The following is a 21,061-nucleotide window of genomic DNA, read 5'->3' on the forward strand; positions in this document are numbered from 1 at the left end:
AATCTCACTTCTTCAGATCTTCTCCAGAGAATACTCTCTTTAATCATTATCTTGTGCAAAACAACTGTCTGCCAAGGAAAATAATTTTGTTGTTGTTGTATTTCAATAGGAAATTTGCATAATGTCGACAACATGTTTTTGTTTGACAAAGAAGTCCTCCATCGTTTTCTCAAATTTCGTATAACTGTCTATAAGGATGAGTTACCTCCCAAAATTCATATGTCTTAGCAGTTCGAGTAAACCATGTGGTTTATTTTCATGCTTCTTTCTCATGCATCCTGTTGCGGCTGTGCTGACTTTTGTACGAATTGCAGTATGGGACTGACAACAGTAACCAACAGTTCCTTTTGTTTCAACTATTTAATACAAGCTGAAATTATGTTAGAGACAATTGAACACTTTTTCTCAAAAATAATTACTCTTTGTATTGTGCACATGTTCTTGAGACGTAAACTTATCCATCACTTCTGAATGACAAAGTACATTTCAAAATACACAGAGTGAATTTGCTGATATCAGTTAACGAAAATTGCACGAGCAGGATCAACATAAACCACTGCACATTGTACAGCACATCAGGACAGCGAACGGGAACTGATTTTGGGTTTGCAGTTGCAATGTCCTTCGTGGAAAGGCCACTCCCTCTCCAAGAGCGCTGCTCACTCATGAGTATGCCGACAGATTATATCAGTAAAAGTTGACCAGTTCCAACTATGATATTTTAGTCCCAGGATACTATGTTTATTGATTTTTTAAAGTGGACATTTTTATGTTTCAGAACATTTAAGCAAGTTGCCATCTTTACACCCCTTTGAAATCTCATCAAAATGGGGCTAAATATTTGTACCCTTTTTTCAGACTATACCTTGTTGTCGACAACTTCATCACTTGCAAAAAGTCTGTGGTTACTGTTAGTATCATCTGCAACATCACTAATTTCTGTCAGAGGGCTCCCAGCTTTTTTGTGAGGACATGTGTGAAATCTCGGGTCTCCAAGCTGTTACAGCACTATTTTCTTTTCTGTGCTGGAATCATTGACCTTTGACTATCCTTCCTTTTCTTAATCTCTTTCCCAAGGTGGCAACCTTTGACATTAATCCAGATATTCCTAGGGTTCTGCTTTCCTTTCTCAGGATGCATCTCATTACTTTACATTACTTTTTGGCTGAAGTAATTTTTGGTTTCCTTCTGGGTTTTACCTTCATTTTCCAAATTTTCTTGTTGTGTAGGCCATCTGAGGAAGGACACTTTAAATGGCATGTACTGTGTTCGTTGTTATAGATCATCTGTGTGCGATACCCACATCGACTTGCCTGCACTTCAAAGCCAATGCGATAGCCTTTCCAACATTTTGGCGCAATTATGTACCTTTTTGGTTGAGCCCCATGACAACACAGGTGTTACATCGCTAATTCCTGAGCTCCTAGCTACCCATGCATGCCATGAGTAAATGCCCGTCGTCCTGCGGCATCAGGATACATGGTAATGGCCGTCTTAATAGATAGCCTTTTCTGTGGCTGGATTGTGCCTGTGAGGGAGAACCATTGATTGGCATGGTTGGCATCATGGCAGACGTTTTGCACATGAAGCATTTTAAATTACATGAAAATAATGGCTGTTCTGATCCAGCCATCTCATCAGACAGGCCTAGGCATTTCAGTGTACCCACTTACAACTCCACTGCTTTGCGTATTCTGGCTACCCCATGGGAAGAGGGACAAGCCAGGTGTATGAAAGTGAAAAAAATTTTCCAATATGGAGGATTTTCTGGAACTGATGGGGATATTTTCATTGTAACAAAGATATTATTTTTTGTTAAGCATATTGAAGATCAATTTGGAGAAGTTTCAGTCAGTGGGAAAAATATGCAGTGGATAATTATTAAAGGATCATTATTAAAGCTTTCTCAGCATCACAGACTGTAGCTCTCCAGTTATGTGGTCGTCAGGGTGCCGTATCACTGACCACTGCTTGATACAAAACTTTGCTTGTGGTCTAGGGAAATATTTTCCACAGAGATCTGATGCTTTATGCGAGGAGCTGTCGGCTAATCTTGAGCAGAGTGGCATACTTTTTGCACAGTGCATCCAAAATGGTCCAAGGGTAATAGAATAGATGCAGACGCCTTTATATTAGCCCTTGAAATGAATGTCCCCCTAGAAAAAGTTAAGGTGGACAGGTGAGGTGTATACTGAGGCACGAAAAAAATGTGAATAGTTACATCTTGTCTATATAATGACCAATTATGTGGAAGTCGCAGCCTTCATTCCCACGGTGTCAATTTTTTCCACACCAGTTCTTCCACCGTATTATTCTCTGTGGTTCCTGCAGCACCATTGTTGAGAAACACTTCCTGCTCTAGGCTGGAGAAGCAGCTTCCTCCTCTGGTGTCAAATGGTGACAGGGCTCCCTCTCGAGATCTCTCTTCTTGACCTAACATCAGCCAGTGACTGGCGGAACTGTGGCCTGTTCGTTCCAGCGCTGCACGTCTTCATCCATCGCTAAGCACATTACGGATAGGTCTTTCGCAAGAATCTTAGCCACCAAAGATGTGAAGGAGGGGGAGGGGGTATCATCCACATTAGTCATCCTGGGGCATGGCTGATCTGCCTGTCCCCTTCTCTTGTAACCTGGACACCAGTGAGATGGTCAGTCAATGGAATTGTAATTTATATTACTGTCACGTGCTGGAACTGCACCACTTTATTTCCTCCACTTTTGGAATTTGCGTCGCTCCACAAGAAACGTGGTTCGCTTATGACCTTTTCTCAATGGTCTGTTTAAAGTGTATTCTGGTGGAACTGTGCTGGCCCCTGAGAGGGCAGGAGGAGGAGCTGCACAGATGTCGTCAGTCAGTGGATTTCTCTTCGTACCACTTGGAAGCAAAGCAGAGCGGGGGAAAACTACCTCAGCAATCACCATTTGCAGTATTTATTTACCTCCTGGTATGCCAGTTAAACATGCATTGAGTTTACCACTTTAATCCAAAAACTTTCCTCCTCATTTGTTCTATTTGGGGTCCTCAGTGCACACTGCCCCTTGTAGAGGAGGACCACTTCCTCTGGTAGGGGCTTTTTAATTGACTGCTTCTTATTGACTGTGAACTGTGTCTGCTCTGTGACGGTTCCTGCTCATTTTTTTCAGTGTAGCATTTGGGTTTTTTTCTAGCTATCGACCTAATGATGTTTTTCCGCTAATCTGATGGCTCCGCTATGTTGGTCACTAAATAACAGTCTTTGTGACAGTGACCAAGATGTGGTGATCCTGTCACTTCCTTGCCACTACTAGATGGACCATCTACTACATTAGGCGCTTCGAAGAACCAGCTGACAGTTGTATGCCTTTGTTGTTTCCTTTACACCCTTAGTCAGATACCATTGGTGCAAGATGTCCACGACACGGATCACACCAGCTGCTGGAACCGCTATTCCCTTTTCTACGTGTCCCCTCCATTGCCAAGCATGCCATGGTGGAACAAAGACATTGCAATAGCTGTTCATGATCATCAATGTTTCAAGTAACAGAACATCCTTATCACTTTTAAACAACTTTGTGCTAATGCTCGGTGTCTAATGCAACAAAGTTTGAAGGAATGCTTGGACTGCTATGTCTCCGCCCTTTGAATGTATGCTTCTTCATCAAAGGTGTCGGCCGTTTCCATAGTACTTAGGAGTGCCAAAGAGCCACAGCTATACCAGATATTTACCTTCAGTGTGGTTTTTGTACTGACATGTCAGTTCTTACTGAACACCTTGTGTCAGTGCCGGTAGCCTCTTCATCCGTAGCTTCCTTCCAGACGTGTAAGTGATGACTTGAACGCATGTCCGTTCACAATATGGTCCTGGACCCTAATTCCATTCACTGTCTGGTTGTACAGCGTCTAAATGTTACTCAACAGCTCCATCTCCTCAAGGTCTTCAATGTCATTTGGCACTATGATGTCTTCCCTTTGTGATTGCAAGGTGGTATTCTCGTTTCAGTCCCCAAACGAGAAAAAAACCCAAGATTTGTCAACAGTTACTGACCAATTAGCATCACTAATGTGCTCGGAAAAATGCTTGAAAGGATTGTCACCTACTGATTATGCTGGGTTCTTGAATATCATGGCCTTTTGTTCCCATCGGTGTGTTTTCTGGGAGGGACAACCCATAACCATTCATCTGGTTAGGTTGGAAATGGCAGTCCAGTGGGCTTTTTCTAAATGTCATCACTTCGTTGCAGTCCTTTTTGAACCAGAAAGGTTATATGACACGGCATGAGGCCATCACTTTTTACTTGGTGTCCGTGACTGGGGCTTCAAAGGCACCTTCCAATTCATATTAGTCAATATTTATCCCACCAGTTGTTCTGGGTTAGATTCAGTACTTCTCTCAGCTCACCCCTGTTGGGCAGCTGTTAGTCCCTGCGCTGTGTGTTGGTGAGTTTTGCATTTGGTACAGCTCCCACTCAGTAACCTTGGCTGAATGCTGGCTCCAAGATGCCATTTGATGAGCCTCTGCTTTCACCCTTTCCCAGTGTTTCCAGTTGTCTGCTGCAAAAATCAGGGTTGTACATTTTTTTCAACATACCATGGCTGACTCTGATTCGGAACACTTCTTGGGTAGCATCACTGAGATGCTGCTTTGGGACTCCTTTTGACAAGAAGCTGACGTGGCTAAAGACTAGCTGCACACGGAAGCTTAACGCTCTCTGCTTACTTGCCCACACATCTTGGGGTGTGATCATTCTACTGTTCTCCGTATTTGCTGTTCCTGATCTTGTCTTGAATGGATTATGGTTGCCAGGTTTATGACTCTGCAGCACCTTCAGTTTTGAAATTGTTAGACCCCGTCAATCTTCATATTGTGTGACTTGCGACTGGTGCTTTCCAGACTAATCCGGTGGACAGTTCTCTTCGCAAAGTGGGAATCTTCCATCTTCAGTTCGAATGGAACCAACTCTTTGTTCTCTATGCAATTGCCATTCGACAATGCCCAATCGTAAAATGTATCCCATTGTTTTTGCATAAGAGGGACTTTGAACCTCTGGTGCTTGCCGTCATGTGGGGTTACCACATTGAATGTGCTTTGCAGCCCTCTGCCATGACCTCTGTGTATTCTCCTCAGAATGTGCTCCCCTGCTTTCTTGCACCATCGCTCACCCTTTCCTCTTTGGTTGGTACCCAGGCCACAAATTAGGACTAATCAATTTCAAGGACCTATGCTTCAGCATATGTGTTCCTTTCAGTTTTTCAGTAGTATCAGGGTGCTATTATGTTTCACACTGATGACTCTGGACTGATGACCTAGTAGTTTGATCCCCCTCCCCCCTCTTTAAACAAACAAACCAACCAACCAACCAACCAACCAGTTGATGACTAAAAGCATGGGTAGGACAGTTTATGCTTTCATATCACCCATTGGTTAGGAACATTATTCGTTGCCGGGAACGTGTGTTTTTATTGCAGAGCAGAAAACCCCTAACTGCACACTCTGTTTTATTAAAAAGACCTCCCTTGACCATGTTTTAATATGTAATGACTCGGTGAGCAATCTCCATGGTATTGTCATGTTACTATCATCACCCTGTGACACCTGCTGTTCACCTTCCCATTGAGCGTAATCATATTTCTTGCTTTTCCATTTTAGGAGTAGCACTCTGTTGACTGATGGATGTTATCCTCATCTTTAACACTTCGTCTATAATGGATCAGGGGTGGGACGGCTGTGGGGGAACTGTGTGCAGAGTCCCGGGCATGCCTGTATGTGGCTTCAAGTATTTCTCTCATGCTGTTTTATTATGGATGATGCAACTGATGTCCATTACATTGTAGCCTTTCTTACTTTACATTTCTGGATCTTTTGGCGAGGGACTCGTAACATTACTGTTAACTCCCTTACCCACAGTCAACCAACCAACGTCATTAATATCTCCATCCAAGATAACATGATGTATTCTCTCTACCAAGAAATCCTCAGTCCAATCAAAAATTTCACTTTATACCCCCATATGATCTTAGTTTCGATAAGAAGCTTGGGTGTGGTACTAAGTCAAAAGCTTTTTGGAGGTCAAGAAATCCTACTTTCGGGAAATACTTCTTCCACATGACTGCCTTGATCCGTTGCTTGCAGGATGTCATGTGAGAAAAGTGCAACTTGGGCTTTCACATATTATGGTGTTTTTGCAAACCATGCTGGTTGGTATGGAAGAGGTCATTCTTTTAGAGATACCTCATTATGCATAAGCTCAGAATATTTTCTAGAATTCTACTACAAATGTATGTCGAGGATATTGGGTAGTAGATTTGAGGATCAATTCTGCAACCCTCCTTGTAGATTAGTTTTACCTGTGCTTTCTGTCAACTGCTGGTCACGGTCTTTTATACAAGGGATCTACATTAGATTATTACAGTTGCAAGGCATTTTTCTTTATTTTTGGATGTATTCAATTTTTTCTTAATTTCTTTGTTGGGGAAGAATGACAGAGCACTGAAAGAGCTAAGTAGAACAAGGCTCCTAGAGTAAATGACATCCCTTAGAATTACTGATACCCTTCTGAGAGCCAGACATGACAAAACTGTTCCACGTAAGGTGCAAGATGTAAGAGACAGGAAAAATACCTTAGGCTTTAGGAAATGCACAATAATTAACATTTCAAAAAAGGCAAGTGGTGATGTGTGAATATTACCAAACCATCAGTTTACTAAGTCATGGTTGCAAAATATTGACAAAAAATATTTGCAGAAGAATGGAAAAACTGGTAAAAGCAGACCTTAGGGAAGAACAGTTTGGGTCTGGAGAAATGTAAGAACGTGTGAGACAATACTGACCCTATGACTTGTTTTAGATTGTGGGTTAAGAGAAGGCAAACCTGTGTTTATAGCATTTGTAGACTTAGAGAAAGTTTTTAACAGTATTTACCGGAATAACAATATTTACCGGAATACACTGTTTGAAATTCTGAAGGTAACAGGAGTAAAACACAAGGAGCAAAATGTTATCTACAGTTTGTACAGAAACCAAACAGCAGTTAAAAGACTTAAAAGTGCATGAAAGGGAAGTGGCAGTTAAGAAAGGACAGATGGGTTTATAGCATATCCATGATGTCATTCAGTCTTTATATTGAACAATCAGTAGAAGAAAGCAAAGAAAAAACGGGAAGGAATTTAAAGTTCAGGGGGAAAAATGAAAATTTTAGTGTTTGCTAATGATGTATTTCTGTCAGAGGCAGCAAAGGACTTAGTAGAGTTGTTAAATGGTATAGACAGCGTTTTGGAAGGAAAATATCAGATCATCATTGACAGAAGCAATACAGGGGTAATGGAGAGTTGTTGAATTAAATCAGATGATGATAAAGGGGGGAATTAGATGAGGAAATACGCCACTAAAAGTAGTTGGTGAGTTTTGCTATTTGCAATAAAATAACTTATGTTGGCTGAAATAGAGAGAATATGAAAGGAAGATTGGCAATGGCAAGAAAAGCATTTCTTAAAAAGAGAAAATTGTTAACATTGAATACAGATTTAAGTGTTACGGAATAATTGCTCAAGCTATTTGTCAGGAGTAAAACCATGTACTGAAGTGAAATGAAATGTAGATGATAAGGATCTCAGACAAGAAGAGAATAGAAGTTTTTGATATGGTGGTACTACAGGAAAAAACTGAAGATAATATGGCTAGAGCTTGTAACTAATGATGTGGTACTGAATAATATTGGGAAGAAAAGAATTTTTTAGCATAACTTGTCTAAAAGAATTTGATTGGTTGATGGGACACATTGTGGAACATCAAGGAATCATCAGTTTAGCATTGGAGGGAAGTGTGGGAATAAAAATTGGAGAGGGAGATGATGCAAATACAGTAAGTGGGTTCAAATGATACAGTAAGTGGGTTCAAATGAGCGTAGGTTGCAGTAGTTATTTAGGCTCACGCAGGATAGAGTGGTGTGGGGAACTGCATCAAACCAGTCTCAGAAATGAAGAAGAGGAAGAAGAAGAAGAAGAAGAAGAAGAAGTCGACCCCCCGCCACACTCGCACACAGATACAAAATAGGGTGGCTTATGACATATAAATGAAGATGTGTGTATCAACAAGTATTCAACTGTAAAACCTCCCCACGTCCATTGGCCCTATGTGACATTCTACGAGATACATGAACTAATGAAATAAAGAATTTTTTACATGATGATATACAAAAGTATCTCAAAACATGAATGAGACGTGAGGTGATAATCTTGATGAATAACAAGTGGAAAAGAAAAATTAGAAGAACTATAACGTAGTGTAGTCTTGTATCAGTGAAAGAACAGTCACATGTAAATGTAAAACTGATAGAAGATATTTACCGTATTTACTCGAATCTAAGCTGCACTTTTTTTCCAGTTTTTGTAATCCGAAAAACCGCCTGCGGCTTAGAATCGAGTGCAAAGTAGGCGGAAGTTATAAAAAATGTTTGTATGTGCCACCACAACTACTTATGCCATTGAACATATGCAGCACTACACAGGCATGCTTTGCAGGCACATAGATAAATACTGCCATCAAAACCTCTGCGCCAGTAAATAAATTAAAAAAAAAAAAGGTGGAAGACTAGCTTTTTTCTCCGCCCCGAGTTTCGGCCATTGCATTTTCATACATTATCCAACGAAGTAAAGACAAATTCCGTATTGTTCGTCTTTGAATGTAGTAGCATTTCAATGTACTATGAAAATCCGACTGGCAACACTGTTCGGGATGTTTGTCAATATGGTCAACTCCACATTCTGAATTTTTTTCCTACCTGTGAGAAGAGATGGTTGCTAATAGTAACTTTTATTAATTGTGAATCACATGCAGTATTCTCTTTACCATAAGAATAATATGAATATAAACATTTTGCCATGTATCCTTTCGTGTTTGCTGCTATCTCATTGAAATCCTGTCTGCCTAATAAACTACAAAACTAGAGTGAGACAACAGCAAACGCTGAAGAATATACATATCATGTCATGTTTATATTCGTATTATTCTTATGCCTAATAGTGATACAGCCAGAAATGAAGCACGGCAACTGACTAGATTTTTAAATCTAAGATGTCTCTAAGTTCTGTGCAGAATGTAATGTACTAAAGAGGCGTATGCAAAGATTTTCAAACGGAGAAAAATTTTCGCTAAACTCTCGTTCAGAACATCTTCTATCATACGCAGTCTATTATTTGGTTCTTGGTGATAATTATCAAAGAAAGCAGCAGTGTAAGTAACAGCAAATAGCAGTCTCTTGCCATCGTTTCGCCAATGAGACGATTCCTCTCTCTTTTTTTTAATTGTAAGTGGCGGTAGCGCGCACAAAAGCAGGTCATGCCGCAAGCGGCGACAGGTCGTAAACTCTCATTAACAGAATGCGACAAGCAATGCATGACACAGTACAGTAATGCATTTTCAGCTTAGAGTGACATAAACACCTATAACAAAGAGAATGGCACTTATCAGATCAAAGAAAAATAAGCAATCAATTCAAACCAGACGAAGCAGGCGAAAAAGGAAGGGTACCCGTATAAATACGGACAGAGCATCTGACGCATAGCAATGGCTACCTGATAAAGCTTAACTGTTAAGCTTACGACTCGAACCAAACAACTGTAGCTGTATCATCATTCATCCGACCTAAATTGTGTCTCATATTATAATGGACCAACTTTGTTTCGATTTGGAGGTGCGGACTAAAACTTCTCTCCCCCCTTGAATTTCGAGTCTCAAATTTCATGTGCGGCTTAGATTCGGGATTTTTTTTTTTTTCCTTTATTTTGAGTCTCATTTTTTAGGTGCGGCTTAGATTCGAGTGCGGCTTAGATTCGAGTAAAAACGGTAGTCATTTTAGGTTTGTGTACACAAAAAACTCTTCGATGATGACCTGCAAGTGGTCCTAAAACAACGTAAATAAGAGATACCAGATCCTCATCTGTGGAGACTTAAATGCTATCGTGGGAGTTGTGGATACATTCAGAAAACAACACATCAATGAAAATGGTAAAGAACTTAGAGACTTTACAGCTTTCAACATCATTAACACGTTTTGAAGAAATAGAGGTACATAAGTTTACATGGAGTCGTGAGGCTTAAAGATGATTAATAGAACACTTAATCGCGAATGACAGTGATTAGGTTGAAGATGAACATGTACACTGAGGAAGTGACAAGTGTTCTGATCAGTATTTATTCTTCACAACAGTTACAATGACTGCTCAGTGAAAGAAAATTAGGCCAAGAAGACAGACAAAGCTTTTGAGGGTGTCTTTAAGTGTACCTTCTGGAACAAGACAGTGGTAGGAAATTTCATCAAAGTTGGCTATAGAAATATCTGCTAGGCACTCCAGCTGTTCAGGATACATAGAAAGAATGGCAAAATATTAAAGAATGTGTAGAGGGAGTGGCATATAAGGCATTTGGGAAAAGAAAGGATTAAGGGTTTGGAATGAAAGCTTTTCAAAGGAACCGCCAGGGTAGCCGAGAGCGCTAACGCGCTGCTTCCTGGACTCGGGTAGGCGCGCTGGCCCCGGATCGAATCTGCCTGGGGGATTAATGACGAGGGCCGATGTGCCGGCCAACCTGGATGTAGTTTTTAGGCGGTTTTCCACATCTCGTTAGGTGAATACCGGGCTGGTCCCCATGTACCGCCTCAGTTACACGGCTCGCAGACATCTGAACACTTTCACACTATTCCATGGATTACACTCGACGCAGACAGTTGGGGTACACTAATTCCGTCCCGGGGGGTATGGGGTGGCGGCAGGAGCTAACAGAATCTCAATCAGTTTGCTGCTAGTGAAACTGCAGCTCATATTTACTTGCTTTTCGTAGCTTAGTTTTTAATAGCTAATTGTGTCACCTTAATATAAATATTACTGTTAGTATAGCAATAGCTATATCCCAGAAGTAATGTCACCATTTCACTTTTTGCTATCAGTTGTTGTTTCATATGATCTTCCTATGAAATGTGCTACAGGTTTCATGAGAAAACTTCAACACTTTGCCGTCTGAATGGACCATGTCATGTAACATTCACTGTCAACTATCTGCGGTTGGAAAGATGATAAAGATCGGTTGTGGTTCCAGCATAAATCCTCTTCCCACTTTCGTGGTAAAAGTGTGTAGCAACGTACTTCCACCGGAAAGATCGCTTAGAGAGAGGAAATCAGCTGTTGGCCATTTCAGCTCGAAACTTTCCAGTACAGTAGCATCTGGAATTAGTGAAATGTATCGTGTTGAGTATTACAGATCCCCCCCCTATAGTGTTCGCTGTATTAAAACTTTCTGTGAGGTTAAAACTACTATGTACTGGACTGCATCTCGAATCGAGATCTTTAGCTATCCACTGGAGAAGTATTATCAATGCCACCCCTTCAGCATTAACATGCCAAATCCGATTAATGATGGCTGACCCTGTGTAACTGCGGGACAAGGCTTAAGCGATAGAATAGAATGAAAGCTTCTCAAAGGCTATTGAAGGAGAAGATAGAGCCCACAAAAACTCCTCCAGAATAAAACACCAGAAACTGGACTGTCAGCAAAAATGGAACCACGCCAAACAAATAACCAGGCTAGCCCACCAAGAGTCATGCGATATTTTTGTGACAAAAGTAGAACAAGATATACACGGGATTGCCTGTGAACTAATGACACATTTCAGTAAAACAGAGAAAGCTACTGCAAGTACCGAAGGTCAGTGGAAAGAATTCTTCAAAAAATTGTGGCAAATAGAAGATCCAGAATTGGGGGAGAAGGGGATCACATCACATAATAGTGCAGTGGATTCAGTCAAAATAGAGCTGCAAGTAGTTTTTTGTATGGAAAAGAGGAAAGCCTGTGGACCAGGTTGTATTAATATAGAACTTTTAAAATAAGCTGGTCACTTTTGTGATTTTAGATTATTACATTTATTTAATGAATATTGGCACCATTGTAAAATCCGAAACACTTGGAAAATATCAGAAGTAATATAAATTTTCAAAAAATATCAAAGAAACAATTGTGAAAATTACAGAAGAAATAGCCTCATAAACTCTGGTTATAAAATATGTACAAAAGTAATTAATGTTTAAGGACCTATCAGATACACTCGTATTAGAAGAACAAAGTGGATTGTGGAAAAGCCGTTCAGGCAGTGGGTAGGTGGAGGAGGGGGGAGAATTCAATTCAGACATACATGTAGATTTTATTGACTTAGAAAAAGCTTCCAACAGTGTGAAGAAAAAGAAGAATATATAAAATTGACTTGATGATTAAGAACTGGAGACAGGAAGTAAATCTGGGTATAGAGAGTGATGTAAATAAGTATGTTGATGTCCTTATTTGTGCAGATGATGTTACCATTTTGGTAGAAGGTGAAGATGAACTACAAAAAGCATTGAATAAATTGCATCAATCAGCGAATTTCAACAAAGAAAACTAAAATCATGGCTCACCATGGGGAATACCCCCTCCCTCACTTAAAATTAATGATAATACACCATTTCAGCAACACTCCAACTCCACTTTTTTAGGATGGAACATAAGCTGTGACATGGACAACAATGTAGAAAATAATCTCAACAAACATCAATCAATATGCGGCGAGATTTCTTAGCAAAGTGAGAGGTGTTGCATTGGAAGACTGTATAAGAAATGAAGGTACTAGGAGTGAACTACATATTTATAATAGCAATGAAAAGATTGAAGGAAATGAAATGTTATGGGAACATCACCTACAAAGATTGAGTGCAGAGAGAATCCCTCATCTGGCCATGCTGTACCAAGTAAGAAGAAGAAGGAATGTAGGAAGTCTCAGAATTTGGTGGCAGTCAAGATGGACCAGACACAAGTACCTTAGCCTTGAAGTGCAGAAGAAGAAATTCTCTTATGTATTAATAAAGTATTGGAGCCATGGTCATTTATGCTGGTTGCAATTTAAGCTAACTCATCAGGTTACAACCTAATCATGACATACGCATGTGTAGCGTATTTCAAAATAAGTAGCAACTACAGTGCAACACTCTTTGACATTGGCAGTATTAACTGAACTGTAATGTATCATTGCAATCACAATCTCTTCCTCCTTGTCCCAAAAAATGATGAAAATTCCAAACAACTTTGAAAGGTGTCAGTATCACCACTAATAAAATGTTACACAGCTTGCATTGCCAACCATCTCGATTCTCAACTAGAGCTCTGTGTTAAAATTAGGCCACAAACATGTTGCTGGGACATGATACTGTACTTTAATTTATGTTCTAATATTTTAGATGGGCCTTCTGCCAGTCATTTGCAGTTCTTTCCGAGTGCCACATGTTTATTGTGAACTCTCCTTGATGAGTATGTGCAGAGCCTTGTGAAGCACCAGTGGCTGCATGCCAGCAACACTGATTCCCTTGCACTGCATTCTACCAGTCACAGAGTTATACGAGGTATATAGAAAAAGAGTCATCCGATTTTACAAAAATCATACTATTATGTTAATTGAGATATGTGCATGAACAGCATATGGTTGGAAAGAGCAAACTCTTGAGTTTTACTTGGTTCCCACTAGGTAGCAACAGTGTGCGCCCATTTCAGTTCTAGTAAAAATGGTGTCTGGACAACAGAAAACGTTTTGTGTTCTAAATTTTGTGCAGTGTGTGTCAGTGATAACTGTTTAGCATTACTTTCGTAGTAGGTATAGCTTGGATCCTTGTACAGCACAGAGCGTTAGACGCTGGCATGAAGAATTCCGAGAAACAAGCTGTTTGCACAAAAGCAAATTGCCAGGCGGACCAAGTCCCCCATTGTTGGACACAGATGTCGAACACATCCACCGTACAATATCTCAATGTACTTGAGAACTTAAACAGGCTGGGGCATCGCCACACTGGCATATGGAAGTGAGGGAATTTTTAAATCAAAGGATTACTGAACAGTGGATTGGTCACACTGGACCAAATGATTCGGCCTTATAAAACTGGCCTTCAAGGTCACCGGACCTGTCTGTATGTGATTATTACTTGTGGGGGTTTATAAAAGACTCTGTTTGTGTGCCTCCATTACCAACAGCAATGAATGAACTGAGACATCTCATAACAGCAGCTGTGGAAGCTGTGACTCAAGACTGGTTAGAAGCTGTGACTGGTTTGATGCAGCTCTCCATGCTACTCAATCCTGTGCAAGCCTCTTCATCTCCCAGTACCTACTGCAACCTACATCCTTCTGAATCTGCTTAGTGTATTCATCTCTTGGTCTCCCTCTACGATTTTTACCCTCCACGCTGCCCTCCAATACTAAATTGGTGATCCCTTGAAGCCTCAGAACATGTCCTACCAACCGATCCCTTCTTCTTGTCAAGTTGTGCCACAAACTTCTCTTCTCCCCAATCCTATTCAATACTTCATCATTAGGTACGTGATCTACCCATCTAATCTTCAGCATTCTTATGTAGCACCACATTTCAAAAGACTCTATTCTCTTCTAGTCCAAACTATTTATCGTCCATGTTTCACTTCCATACATGGCTACACTCCATACAAATACTTTCAGAAATGACTTCCTGACATTTGAATCTATACTCGATGTTAACAAATGTCTCTTCTTCAGAAAGGCTTTCCTTGCCATTCCCAGCCTACATTTTACATTATCTCTACTTCGACCATCATCAGTTATTTTGCTCCCCAAATAGCAAAACTCCTTTACTACTTTAAGTGTCTCATTTCCTAATCTAATTCCCTCAGCATCACCTGACTTAATTCGACTACATTCCATCATCCTCGTTTTGCTTTTGTTGATGTTCATCTTATATCCTCCTTTCAAGACACTGTCCATTCCATTCAACTGCTCTTCCAAGTCCTTTGCTGTCTCTGACAGAATTACAATGTCATCGGCGAACCTCAAAGTTTTTATTTCTTCTCCGTGGATTTTAATACCTACTCCGAATTTTTCTTTTGTTTCCTTCACTGATTGCTCAATATACAGATTGAATAACATCGGGGAGAGGCTACAACCCTGTCTCACTCCTTTCCCAACCACTGCTTCCCTTTCATGTCCCTCGACTCTTATAACTGCCATCTGGTTTCTGTACAAATTGTAAATAGCCTTTCGCTCCCTGTATTTTACCCCTGCCACGTTTAGAATTTGAAAGAGAGTATTCCAGTCAACATTGTCAAACGCTTTCTCTAAGTCTACAAATGCTAGAAACGTAGGTTTGCCTTTCCTTAATCTTTCTTCTAAGTCGTAAGGTCAGTATTGCCTCACGTGTTCCAGTGTTTCTACGGAATCCAAACTGATCTTCCCCGAGGTCGGCTTCTACTAGTTTTTCCATTCGTCTGTAAAGAATTTGTGTTAGTATTTTGCAGCTGTGGCTTACTAAACTGATAGTTCGGTAATTTTCACATCTGTCAACACCTGCTTTCTTTGGGATTGGAATTATTATATTCTTCTTGAAGTCTGAGGGTATTTCGCCTGTTTCATACATCTTGCTCACCAGATGGTAGAGTTTTGTCTTGATTGGCTCTCCCAAGGCCGTCAGTAGTTCCAATGGAATGTTGTCTACTCCCGGGGCCTTGTGTTGACTCAGGTCTTTCAGTGCTCTGTCAAACTCTTCACGCAGTATCGTATCTCCCATTTCATCTTCATCTACATCTACATCCTCTTCCATTTCCATAATATTGTCCTCAAGTACATCGCCCTTGTATAGACCCTCTATATACTCCTTCCACCTTTCTGCTTTCCCTTCTTTGCTTAGAACTGGGTTTCCATCTGAGCTCTTGATATTCATACAAGTGGTTCTCTTATCTCCAAAGGTCCCTTTAGTTTTCCTGTAGGCAGTATCTATCTTACCCCTAGTGAGATAAGCCTCTACATCCTTACATTTGTCCTCTAGCCATCCCTGCTTAGCCATTTTGCACTTCCTGTCGATCTCATTTTTGAGACATTTGTATTCTTTTTTGCCTGCTTCATTTGCTGCATTTTTATATTTTCTCCTTTCATCAATTAAATTCAATATTTCTTCTGTTACCCAAGGATTTCTACTAGCCCTCGTCCTTTTACCTACTTGATACTCTGCTGCCTTCACTACTTCATCCCTCAAAGCTACCCATTCTTCTTCTACTGTATTTCTTTCCCACATTCCTGTCAATTGTTCCCTTATGCTCTCCCTGAAACTCTGTACAACGTCTGGTTCTTTCAGTTTATCCAGGTCCCATCTCCTTAAATTCCCACCTTTTTGCAGTTTCTTCAGTTTTAATCTACAGGTCATAACCAATAGATTGTGGTCCGAGTCCACATCTGCCCCTGGAAATGTCTTACAATTTAAAACCTGGTTCCTAAATCTCTGTCTTACCATTATATAATCTATCTGATACCTTTTAGTATCTCCAGGGTTCTTCCATGTATACAACCTTCTTTCATGATTCTTAAACCAAATGTTAGCTATGATTATGTTGTGCTCTGTGCAAGACATGCTAGTGTCGCAAAATTTGATTACTGCATTGACATATTCCATGCATCTCAATGGGGGGCATATTGAACACCTATGAAAAGATATGAGAAAAAAACTTATTGAGTGTTTGTTCATAAAAAAAAATTCATTGTATGTGTGTATTGGTTTCAGAAATGTAGATGTGTTAAATTGGATGATTCTTTTTTATACACCCCTTATTGTTCGAGCTATAGCCTCCGATAATAGAAAAAAGTTTTCATTCTGCACTGGGGTATGCACTACTTTGAAACTTTCTTGCATGATAAACTCTTTGCCTTTCTGGGATTTGAACCCAGAACTTGCCTTCCATGGTCAATGCCCATATTGACAGATATATTTAGCCATGGCTCAAGACATATTCTCAAAGCTTCACTTCTGCTGGTCTCTTTCCTGCTTTCCAAACTTCACAAAAGGTCTTCTGCATACCTTAGGGGATAAAAACTTCTTTGTTCCAATAGTACTAGTTAACATAAGTTATGGTGGAGAACTAGGAAGTAAGGAAAGAAGAAGGGGAGGTGTTTACAGAATTGAAAGTGTGAAGATAGGTTGCGGGTCGTTCTTGGATAGCTCATTTGGTAAGGGTGTTGCCTGGAAACGGCAGGGTTCCTGGTTTGACTTCTGGTCTGAGACAGGGTTTTAATATATCAGGAATGATACTGACATAGTTAAATAATTCAGTATTTTCAAACCCAAACTTCGAATTTTGTCATAGCCATTGTGTATACTTGGTGGGAAGATGATATGTAGCGATCAACAATATGCGGAAACCAAATGCTGAGATGTTAGTGACAGCCTAGTTCATTAAAATTTATATGTGTAATATTCTTTCACCAAGTAGTGTAGCATCCTTCAAGAATATGTTTTGATTTTTAGGGGTTACCAACAACAAGATGCACACGAGTTTCTAAGATACATGCTAGATCGCTTACACACGGAACTGCTGCACCTTTTGCCCGACTTTTCTCTGAAGGAGAGCCCTTATATCTCCCTACAGAAAGGGCGTACATCAATCGTCACCAGTGTGTTTGGGGGAACACTGCAGAGTGAAGTAAGTTGCTGCAATATATAATATATATAATTATTAAATGGTAATAAATTCTGTTGTTTATTCTGACTCAGTTTACATTGGTTACCTATTCTTCGGGTGTATTGCATGCAGTGTTGTTTGGTTGTATGTTTCATTGTGTATTTATAATGCTTTAATTTTCTTTTGTTAAACACCTCAGATAAATGTGTTGTGGAGATACACTGTTTTGGTGGAAATTAAGCCTCATTTGGCAGCAGCTGCCAATGTTAATGGCAGTTGGCGTGACTGGTTGTGTAATTTTGTGGAGCTGAAAAAGCTCTGTACAGTTCATTCTTATTTATCACTATTTGGAGATTAAATTAAATCAACAGTAAGGGGACTGAGAGAATTATGAAAGGTGCCCCCAAATGTTCAGTAAAATATGCTGTAAGCCTTAATGTAGATATTCTGTTGTTCTGTGCTTATTAAATGCATATCTGTTCTGCACCTTGAGTTTAATTTCTATGACTGAAGTTTAATATTGTGTTGAATATACATATAAATTTAAAGAATTTTTTTGAATAATGTCTGATAAAAATTGAATGCATTCTGTGTTGCCCATCTGACAGTCTGGCACTAGCCACTATGAAGGCGCTGGCCAGAGTGGCCGAGCGGTTCTAGGCACTTCAGTCTGGAACCGCGCAACTGCAGGTTCGAATCCTTCCTCGGGCATGGATATGTGTGATGTCCTTAGGTTGGTTAGGTTTAAGTAGTTCTAAGTTCTAGGGGACTGATGACCTCAGATGTTAAGTCGCATAGTGCTCAGAGCCATTTGAACTATGGAGGCAGTGTTCATTGGACCTATCCATTAAAGAAACAAATAGGGTGCACACATTTGTTTGAGAAAATACATTTATTTTGCAGATATCCTGTAGTCACTTCAGTTAAGGTATAAAACGTTTCTACAAATTTTCCTCTGCCTTCTGTTGTATGTTTGTAAGCTTAAGATTTATTATATAGTCTTCAGTGAATTGCAGTGTGTCCTCAGCAGTCCTTTTGTTAGCCAGGAGTGGTATTTCTTTATAATGTTTGGCAGTTGTCTACATTTCATAATGCTCTAATAAGTGAAGTGGAATTTTCATCCATCTTGTGCTGCACACATTCCTATTATGATGTTAATTAAATCTGGAAAGCACATTTCAGAAGCACAAAATTTCTGTGTATAGTAGATAGGACTTTCCATTGTTTGATAATTCACATGCAGTTTGTTTTTGCTGAAGATGAGATGGTCAACACTTCTTGATAGATGACAGAAGTAAAACACTTTGTATTTGTGTAAACAAATGTATAAATTTGCACAGAATCAGGATTTGGTTTCCTTATATTTAGTTGAAATCAACAGGCAGAATGCTATTATTTCCATCAAAGAGAGTGCTAAATTCTACAAACATAGTTCCACATTTTGAATATTTATTTGTTGTGGTATTCTCCTGGGAACAACTATCTTCTTACAAAGAAGTCTAGGAGCGTCAGGCCCTTCACCTCCCAAAAAACTGCTACCATAACTTCTCTGACCTATGGAACAATCATAGCCTTCTTCAGAATGGACTCAACAGGAGGAAGCTATTATTTTGATTGTTGCTTGGTTTCTGGGTTTTGATGAAGAATACAGATTTCATTGATAATGACAACAAAACATGTATCCTGCAGAGGAAGATTTGTTGTCGTGCGTGCCGTGCATGTCGGCTCACAGGTGACCTGACGAAAACTTAGCTGAAATTCAGCTAGGGTTCACCATTGTTGTGAACCCTGCATGTGTAATTATACCTCTGTATGATGTCAGTTGACCACCAAGGTGCTTGCTGGATTATAAATAGCAAAGGTGACTTACTTCTGCATAAACTGCTGAAGTAGTGGCCAGCCAGACGCCCCTGAATTGACCCCTAAACAACTTCTTTCCCCCACCCCCCCCCCCCACCCCCACCCACATTTTTTTGGTAAACACACATCTGCTGGAAACAAAAAAATCATTTTTACATGAATTTTGCACTCTTCAACAACTTGAGTCTTGAAAAATCATTCTTATTTTTGTTGTCTCTTGATTTTGTTATTTTTGAGGGACATTTTACCCTGCTAACTAATAATAAGTGACCTATTTTCTGTAATGTTTGGCACTAAACGAGGGCAGCATCAGACCCAAATGATTGAAAACAGGATGAAAAAATGTTATCAGGTCTTAACGCAAGCAATAACATAATTGTATTTGAGTAAATGTATATACCTTTTAGCCTTTTACCGCTTTGAATTTGACATAATAATTGTTTCTGCAGTTTTGGGAAGTTGCCATAATTCATGCCGATGGGGGTGGAAAGAATCGCATCAGGACCCATAGGAGCTGAAGCACAGGGAAGGTTTTGATACAAAAAACTCCTTTGCATCTCTCTTAATTTGACACAAAAACAACACAGTAGGGTATTGCAACTACTGTCAGCAATCGTGGCATGCATAGGGCTGACAGTACATATCAAACTTATGATATTTCCATTGCCAGGGTAAAATACATCGCAATTCCCATCAATGTGCCTACGACTTTTACTGCTTCACGCATTTTCATTTGACAGTCAGTACTCAAAGGGTTATCATAAACAGCATGAAATTCTGCTTTTATCTCGTAATTCTCATCCAGAAGCGAAAATGACTGTCTGAATGATATTGTACTTCCTCTCTCTCTATGCAAAAACCCATGTAACACAACTTACAAATGTAAAGTAACCATTAAATCAGTGTTATTGTTGTGTTGGCTTCATATAACTGATACTGGCACACAGACATGACATAAATTACACTATTAAGACTGTGACACATTTGTCACTGATAACATAGTTGATGCGACAAATCCCTAGGATAAAATTTGTGTAGTGTAACAAGAAAATTTGTGTAGTGTAAACTAAATTGCAATAGTGCCTTGTACAAATATGCACAAACTGGTGGCAGGTATCCGAATGCTAAGAAGAGAAAACATGGTTTTACGGATTCATCTGAGAGCAAAGAGTGATACCCATGACGCGTTTAAAAGGTAATACCTCTTTCTTGCTGTTTATACAGGGTGATTCAAAAAGAATACCACAACTTTAAAAATGTGTATTTAATGAAAGAAACATAATATAACCTTCTGTTGTACATCATTACAAAGAGTATTTAAAAAGGTTTTTTTTTTTCACTCAAAAACAAGTTCAGAGATGTTCAATATGGCCCCCTCCAGACACTCGAGCAATATCAACCCGATACTCCAACTCGTTCCATACTCTCTGTAGCATATCAGGCGTAACACTTTGGATAGCTGCTGTTATTTCTCGTTTCAAATCATCAATGGTGGCTGGGAGAGGTGGCCGAAACACTATATCCTTAACATACCCCCATAAGAAAAAAATCGCAGGGGGTTAAGACCAGGGCTTCTTGGAGGCCAGTGATGAAGTGCTCTGTCACGGGCTGCCTGGCGGCCGATCCATCGCCTCGGGTAGTTGACGTTCAGGTAGTTACGGACAGATAAGTGCCAATGTGGTGGCGCTCCATCCTGCCGAAATATGAATTGTTGTGCTTCTTGTTCGAGCTGAGGGAACA

The 21,061-nt window shown here is 39.9% G+C and overlaps 1 protein-coding gene across 1 annotated transcript in view; it reads left to right on the plus strand.

Moving 5' to 3' along the window:
• The window catches only part of LOC126412193 (ubiquitin carboxyl-terminal hydrolase 3-like), a 78,029-nt gene that overhangs the window by 16,115 nt on the left and 40,853 nt on the right, over nt 1-21,061 (plus strand). The window contains exon 6 of the mRNA XM_050081675.1: nt 17,308-17,482. Within this exon, the coding sequence (XP_049937632.1) occupies nt 17,308-17,482 (175 nt within the window). The remainder of the gene's footprint in view (nt 1-17,307; nt 17,483-21,061) is intronic.

Source organism: Schistocerca serialis, chromosome 7 (genome assembly GCF_023864345.2).
Source record: "Schistocerca serialis cubense isolate TAMUIC-IGC-003099 chromosome 7, iqSchSeri2.2, whole genome shotgun sequence".
NCBI classification, from domain to species: domain Eukaryota; kingdom Metazoa; phylum Arthropoda; class Insecta; order Orthoptera; family Acrididae; genus Schistocerca; species Schistocerca serialis.